We start from the raw sequence: 7,284 nt of genomic DNA on the forward strand, positions 1-7,284 counted from the left end.
CTGACACCTTCGGTCCTCAACAAGGAAACACAGAGAACCAGCGTCACCTGGTGGCCACAGGTGCTTTCTTTAAGTTCACACGGGTGCTGACTAGGGTGACAGGATGTTGGTCGTGCTAGAGGAAGGGAACATGGTCTCCCCTCAGCTGGACCCCTGAGCCCTGTTAACTAGAGTCTCTGTTCTGCTCTCATAACCCAGGATGACAAGAACAAGTCAGGGGGAAGTGAGGGGCCAGGACTTCAGTTGATTTAGGTCTGACTGGTGTCACTGCTAGGGCAGCCGGAACCCCTCTTTGCCATTGCCTCAGCTAAGCTCAGTTCATGTCCACGGAGCAGGGGATCCTCTCCCATGACCATTCTCTTCGGCTAGGGCAAGGACCAGGGCGTTGGACTCACAGGAGTGTGGCTATCAAAGCTGGATTACAGGGTGCCTGGGTGGCTCAGTCGGTTGAGCTTCCGACCTCGGCTCAGGTCATGATCTCCCGGAATGTGAGTTCGAGCCCCGCGTCGGGCTCCGTGCTGACAGCTCAGAGCCTGGAGCCTGCTTCGGATTCTGTGTCTCCCTCTCTCTCCGCCTCTCCCCCACTCATGCTCTGTCTCTCTCTGTCTCAAAAATAAATAAACACTAAAAAAAAAAAAGAAGCTGGATTACAAAACTTTTCTGAGCTAAATAAACCTGTTTGCGGGGATTAGGGGACTGGGGGCGCCGATCCTGGCAGTAGTAGTTAGGGGCAGGAGCCATTTCTGGGAAGTTAAATGAAAAGACAGGTGGATCCTCTGAAACCAACTCACATGTTTTATGCCCGTAAACCCCTCAGCTGAAGGCTGTGTCCTAGGCCCTCTGCTTCCCAACCTTGCCGTGACCTAGGTTACCCAAACCCTCAACTGTTAGGTTCCAGCTGCACACCGGTCCTGGCCTATTATTCCCCAAAGACCACATCTGAGCCCTAGAAGGATAGAATTCATTTATTAATAATTAATAATGCATCTTGGGCAGCCTCGAGCTGAAGCATCGATCAAGGGATGGAGAAGCCTGGTTCGGGGATGGGGGGAAGTTGTGAAAATGCCCACAGGCCTTCCTTTCGTCTGCTCCCCTACCAGCTGGCCACTTTAGCTCTGTTCTGGAGGAGACAGTGCTGGATCCTGGTGACTGGGGAACACAGTTCTAACGGAGCCTACGGAAACTCTGGGGCCCTCGTCTCAGGATGGAGCCGTAGGCTTGGCGGAACTGACGGTTCATGGCTGCATAGAGCACAGGGTTGATGCAACCGTTGAGCCAGGTGAGGTTGGCAGCGAGCATGTGGACAACCCGAGGAGCGCGGACCCTGGCATCCAGGATGTTGAGCAGCAAGAAGGGGATGTAGCTCAGAGCGAAGCAGAGGAACACAGCGAAACACATCCGGGTCACCTTCCCAAACTCTGACGGAGAGTCCTGAGTTCTTTGGGCTCTTTTGGTCGGCCTGCTCTTGGCAGGTGCTTCTGGATGGCTTTTCTCTGCCGCCTGCTGACCTACCTCCCTGCTGGGATGGTCCTCCACCTCTGATGAGTCCCCTTCCAGGGTCTGGGTGGTGGCAGCACTGACCGGCTCAGACGAAATCCCCTCGCTGGGTCTTCCTGATGCCCGCCCGCTGTCCAGCTCCTGGAAACGACCAGGTGTGGCCTCATCTGTCCCAGCCACATGGTTGGAGTGGATACTTGACTGCTTATACTGATCCAGCGCCTGTGCTGCTCGCTTCACTTGCCGGTGGATGAGCCAGTAGAAGACGCCGACGCTGCTGAGCCCCAGCACAAAGTAGATGCCCATGAGGATGGTGGTGTAGGGCCGGCCTCGGATGCGGTCAAAGCTGCAGGTGCAGACTGCAGGCACCAAGATGTAGATGCGCCAGAGAGGGGCGAAGCTGGCCACGCCTACCACCCAGGTACTCACCAGTGCCAGCACCATCCCCTTGGCACTGAAAACTCGGGGAAAGAGCTTAGGGTGGGCAATGAGGAGGTAGCGTGCCAGGGCAATAAGGCAGAGGGTCAGGATGGAGACGGAGTTGGATGCAAAGAGGAGGAGTCCAAAGACCCTGCAGAAGGTGGCGCCGGTGCGCCAGTGCAGGTGGAGGTAGGTGTCCACAGAGAAGGGCTGGAGAAGGGTGCAGTACAACAGATCGGCCACGGTGAGGTTGGCGATGAGCAGGTTGAAGCGGGTGCGGAGCTTGGGCTGGATGGCCAAGGCCAGCAGGGTGAGGACGTTGCCCACGGTGCCTGTGACAGCTACCACCACCCCCCAGCTAACTGCAACATAACGATAGCCCAGTACGGACTCATGGTAGCAGGAGAAGTTGGCTTCGGAGGTGTTCCACATGGTGGAGGCTGAAGAGGAGAGTGCGAGGGAAAGAAGGAGTCAGAACCTCGCCTTGAACTTAGGTCTCTTGGATGGCTCTGGGGCCCTGGACACCTGAGCTTTTTCACAGGCTTGCCAGCCTCCTGAGCCATTCCCAGGCCTCTTCATCCCCAACCTTTCCTGAGATCCCCAACCCCCCTCCTTCGGCTCTCTCGGTCCGCTCCCATTCTCAAAGATTTCCCCCAAATTCTTCTCTAAATATCTTTCGGTGTCCGCCCACGCCAAACTCCAGGCCTCTTCAATGTCCATCCAGATGTTCTCAGTAACCTCAGTGCCCTCTGACTTTTTAATCTTTTCTCTTTCCCCTAAGACCACCCAGGAATTCCCTACCTCTATTCAGGATGCTACTGGTCCCCTCTGCCCTTGTCTGCTACACACACGCAGGTCTCAGGTCTTTTGTTGTTTCGTTTTGTTTTTTTCATCACCCGGGAGATGAGGAGACAGAGAGAGTAAAAGTACACCCACCACAAAAGTACTCACCTGAGTCTCCCAGCCTTCAATTCTCACTCCAGTGGAAGAAGTCCAACTCACTTGAGTAGTCTTTTCTGGTGGGCGGTCAGGCTCCAGGACATGGTCGTGTGTCTCCTATTAATAAACTAGACTGAACGGATAAGAAACTCCCCAGTTTCTCAACCTCAGCCACTTCCTCCCTTCTCTTCAGTCCTACTCATTTTGCTTCGGCTAGTGCAATCTGGGCTTCTCTGGTGAAAATCCCCTGCTACTTACATCAAAGCTGTTTCGCTCCTTGCCAAAGACGAAGGTGTTTCTCTCCCCTCTTTGCATAGCAGGACACCTACAAGTTCATGGCCAAGAATTGTCTGGACAGGGAGACAGGCCATCAGAAGACCTGGGCCACTTTTCTAGGGGCCAAAGAGAAGACCAAGTTCCAGGAGCAATTCTGGACGCCCCGGAAGCCTTGCGTTTGTCAGGAAGGAGCACTGCCTTTCTTCTCTCCAGGACTCAGAGACGGTTCAAATCAGGGGGTCCCATGTGATACCCTAACACATCTGATAAAAGGAGCCAGGTGAAAAAAGGTGAGAAAAGAAGTATCTGGGATTCTGGCTTCAGTCCCCACAGGAGCACAGGCCGCCGTTCAATCGTTCATTCATTCATCTGTTCACTCAACAAACACGTGCTGAGGGCCTACTATGCACAAGACTCTGAGATAGACTCTAGGGATACAAGAAGTTGTGACACATGGGCTTGCACATAGTCTAGCAAGGGACACAGATATATAGATATATAAATGTTTAATTGATTCTCTAAGGGGTCAGCAAACTTTGGCTTATGGACCAAATCTGGGCTGCCATCGGTTTTGTTTTTGTTTTTTTGTTTTTGTTTTTAAACGTTTATTTATTTTTGAGACAGAGAGAGGCAGAGCATGAACGGGGGAGGGTCAGCGAGAGAGGGAGACACAGAATCCGAAACAGGCTCCAGGCTCTGAACTGTCAGCACAGAGCCCGACGCGGGGCTTGAACTCATGGACGATGAGATCATGACCTGAGCCGAAGTCGGACGTTTAACCGACTGAGCCACCTGGGCGCCCCTGTTTTTGTTTTTTTTAAGTAAGCTCTATGCCCAGTGTGGGGCTTGAATTCATGACCCTTGAGACCAAGAGTGGCATGTTCTTCTGACTAAGCCAGCCTGGTGCCCCCACATCTGTTTTTTGTTTGTTTGTTTGTTTGTTTATTTACTTATTTTTTTATTTTATTAAAAAAATTTTCTTACATTTATTTATCTTTGAGAGACAGACAACAAGTGGGGGAGGGGCAGAGAGAGAAGGAGACACAGAAACCGAAGCAGGCTCCAGGCTCCGAGCTGTCAGCACAGAGCCAGACGCGGGACTAAACTCACAAGCCATGAGATCATGACCTGAGCCGTAGCCGGATGCTTAACTGACTGGGCCACCCAGGCTCCCCAGTTTACTTATTTTTGAGAGAGAGAGAGAGAGAGAGCGCCAGCATGGGGAGAGGCAGAAAAAGAGGGAGAGAGAGAGAATCCCAAGCAGGCTCCCTGCTGTCTGTGCAGACAGGGCTCAATCCCATGGACTGTGAGATCATGACCTGAACCGAAATCAAGACTGACTTGAGCTACCCAGGCACACTGCCCGCCCCACCACCATCTGTTTTTGTAGGGGCCATGAGCCAAGAATGTTTTTTTCCCCCACTTTCAAATGGTTCCATTTTAAATGGTTGTATAAGTACCTACATAATACCCTCCCTCAGTTTTGCCTCTTGGCCTGCACAACCTATAATATTTACTGTCTGGCCACTTAAGAAAAAGTTTACCAACCCTTACTCTAAAGGGTAGCAGCGACTTAAAGGAGCAAAATCGCCAAGGAGAAGGTCAGGAAAGGGTTCGCAGAGAGATAGCTGAGCTGGGTTTTGAATAATGAACAGTTTTTTGGAGGGAGGTAAGTAGAAGGACATTCAGGGCAAAGGGAACAGGATGCGTAGAGTCGCAGAGGTTTAGGTAGAGGTGAACAAATACTGGGAGGTAGGGAGCAACAGAGAAGATCCTGGACAAGTGAGCAGGACGGGGGTGGAGGAAGTCCTTGTGCATCGTGTGAGGAGCTGGGGTTGTATCCTGGAGGCCATAGGGAGGTTTGCACTCAAGAAGCTGTGAGTAAGGAGTGAAAGCGTGCAGGCCAGCAGTGAGAGAGACCAGTAAAGAGGCACCAGTTCAGACAAGAGCGAGGCAGAGCCTGAGCTGGGGCCAGGGCTAGCTTCAAAGAAATGCCACATGTGTGATCACACGGGGCCCTGCACTTACAAGGGGCTGGGGTTGGCTTAACACTCCACACTGTCTTAAGATCCATTTTGAACAAGAAGTCCTGCTTTTTCCTCTTGCACTGGGACCTCGAGCTACGTAGCCAGTCCTGGTTAGGGCAGTGGCTGTGGGTATACAGAACAATGATCAGGATCCATGGGTCAGTAAGAGGTCAAATTAACCCGGTAAGAGGATTTATTTAGTGCTTTAGTGGATGAAGGGTTAGGAAGAGGGAAGACTAGGCTGATTCCCAGTTTTCCCAGTGGCTGGTGGTGCTTTGCATCAGGAAGATAGGGAATAAATAGGCAGAGCAGCAGGCTTAGGGAACGGGGTGAATCATGAATTCAGTTTTATTTATTTATTTATTTTTTTCAACGTCTATTTATTTTTGGGACAGAGAGAGACAGAGCATGAACGGGGGAGGGGCAGAGAGAGAAGGAGACACAGAATCGGAAACAGGCTCCAGGCTCCGAGCCATCAGCCCAGAGCCTGACGCGGGGCTCGAACTCACGGACCGCGAGATCGTGACCTGGCTGAAGTCGGACGCTTAACTGCGCCACCCAGGCGCCCCATGAATTCAGTTTTAAACCAGGCTAGAGGTATGTATCTCAGCCCTCCTCACTCTAGTCTCTTCTAGCCTCCATCTCTATCCCCACGTGTGATCCAGCCCCTGCTTTTCTCCACCCTCTCTCTTATAGGACCACTCTTGCCTCTTGGACTTGGACTTCTGGATCTCCAGTCTCTGCTTTTTTTTTTTTTTAAGCTAGATGGCCTGAAAAAACAAAACACAAACACCTAACCATCCTAAACTTGTTGGATTCCATTTCTAAACCCACAGTGAACTCCCACCCCCAACTTCATAGCTGACAAACCCAGGAGGCCCCTATTTCCCTTTCCTTCTCTGTCTCTTTTCTTAATATTTTTAAGTCTGTTTACTTATTTATTTTTTAAAAATGTTTGTCCACTTATTTTGAGAGAGAGAGAGAGAGAGAGAGAGAGAGAGAGAGAGAGAGGGAATGAGCAGGGGAGGGGCAGAGGGAGAGAGAGAATCCCTAGCAGAATCCATGCACAGTGCCCAATGCAGGGCTCTATCTCACAGACCCTGAGATCACGACCAGAGCCGAAATTAAGAGTCAGATGTGTGCTTGGGGTGCCTGGGTGGCTCAACAGGTTAAGCATCTGACTTCGACTCAGGTCGACTTAGGCTCAGGTCATGATCTCACAGTTTGTGAGTTGGAGCCCCACATCCGGCTCTCTGCTGTCAGCACAGAGCCTGCTATGGCTCCTGTGCACCTGCCACCCCCCACCCTATCCCTGCTGGTTCTCTAAATAAATAAATAAACTTAAAATTTTTTTTTTAAAAGAGTTGGATGCTGAACTGACTGAGCCACCCAGGTACCCCTATTTATTCATTTATTTATTTATTTATTTTGAGAAAGAGAGAGAGTGTGGGGGAAGGGCAGAGAGAGAGAGAGAGAGGGAATCCCAAGCCAGCTCCAAGGAAAGGAGAAATCGAGACCTGAGCTACAAGCGGGACACTTAACTGACGGAGCCCCTCCCTTTCCTTCCTCTTTAACAATCTTTATTTCACCTTCCCTCCCCCTTTCCTCTGAAAAACTGGAAGTGGGTAGAGGGGGGAAGTGAGCAAAGGAGATGCAATTCAGGGGGACCCTTGGGAAGATGCTGGGCTCTGGTCTGGCCTTTCTTTCTTTCTTTCTTGCCACCCAGCAGGGCTAGAGGGAAGGGGTTACAGAGTCAGAACTGTTCTTGGGAGTGTGACTGAGCTGAATTCTGGAGATAATAAAGAACATCTTCCCCCACATCATGTGCCAGGCTGCTGAACAGAGTGCACGTCTCTGTCCCACAGACCTGTAGGGGACCCAGAGGAGAAGGTGTTCTAGCATACCTGCATATCTGTAAATGGCATAGCCTCAGTTCTTTAGTCTTGGAACATGAAGTCTCAATGAACTTTTAAGAGACCCAAAGCTGTTCCTTTTGCATATGGGGAAACTGAGGTCCAGAGAGGGGAAGGACTAACTCAAGGTCACTATATGGGGCCCAGCAGTGCCTAGAGCTCAGATGCCTAGTCCCTGTTCCAGCGTCTTCCCATGCCTTGCGTGTTCCTGG

General features: G+C 51.3%; 1 protein-coding gene and 1 long non-coding RNA gene across 2 annotated transcripts; one reads left to right on the plus strand and one right to left on the minus strand.

Moving 5' to 3' along the window:
- Nucleotides 1-953: 953 nt before the first annotated feature.
- Nucleotides 954-3,117, minus strand: GPR84 (G protein-coupled receptor 84). The gene is made up of 2 exons (XM_015087807.3): nucleotides 2,869-3,117; nucleotides 954-2,357 (listed from the first exon to the last, which is right to left on the minus strand). Exon 2 carries the CDS (start codon nucleotides 2,347-2,349, stop codon nucleotides 1,165-1,167), a length of 1,185 nt encoding a protein of 394 aa, XP_014943293.2. The 5' UTR covers nucleotides 2,350-2,357; nucleotides 2,869-3,117; the 3' UTR covers nucleotides 954-1,164.
- On the plus strand, nucleotides 2,342-5,749 carry LOC128316406 (uncharacterized). Its single transcript, XR_008300271.1, has 2 exons — nucleotides 2,342-3,422; nucleotides 5,555-5,749. It is a non-coding gene; the product is annotated as an uncharacterized LOC128316406 (long non-coding RNA).
- The last annotated feature ends 1,535 nt before the right edge of the window (nucleotides 5,750-7,284 follow it).

This window comes from Acinonyx jubatus, chromosome B4 (genome assembly GCF_027475565.1).
Source record: "Acinonyx jubatus isolate Ajub_Pintada_27869175 chromosome B4, VMU_Ajub_asm_v1.0, whole genome shotgun sequence".
In the NCBI taxonomy this organism is placed as follows: Eukaryota; Metazoa; Chordata; class Mammalia; order Carnivora; family Felidae; genus Acinonyx; species Acinonyx jubatus.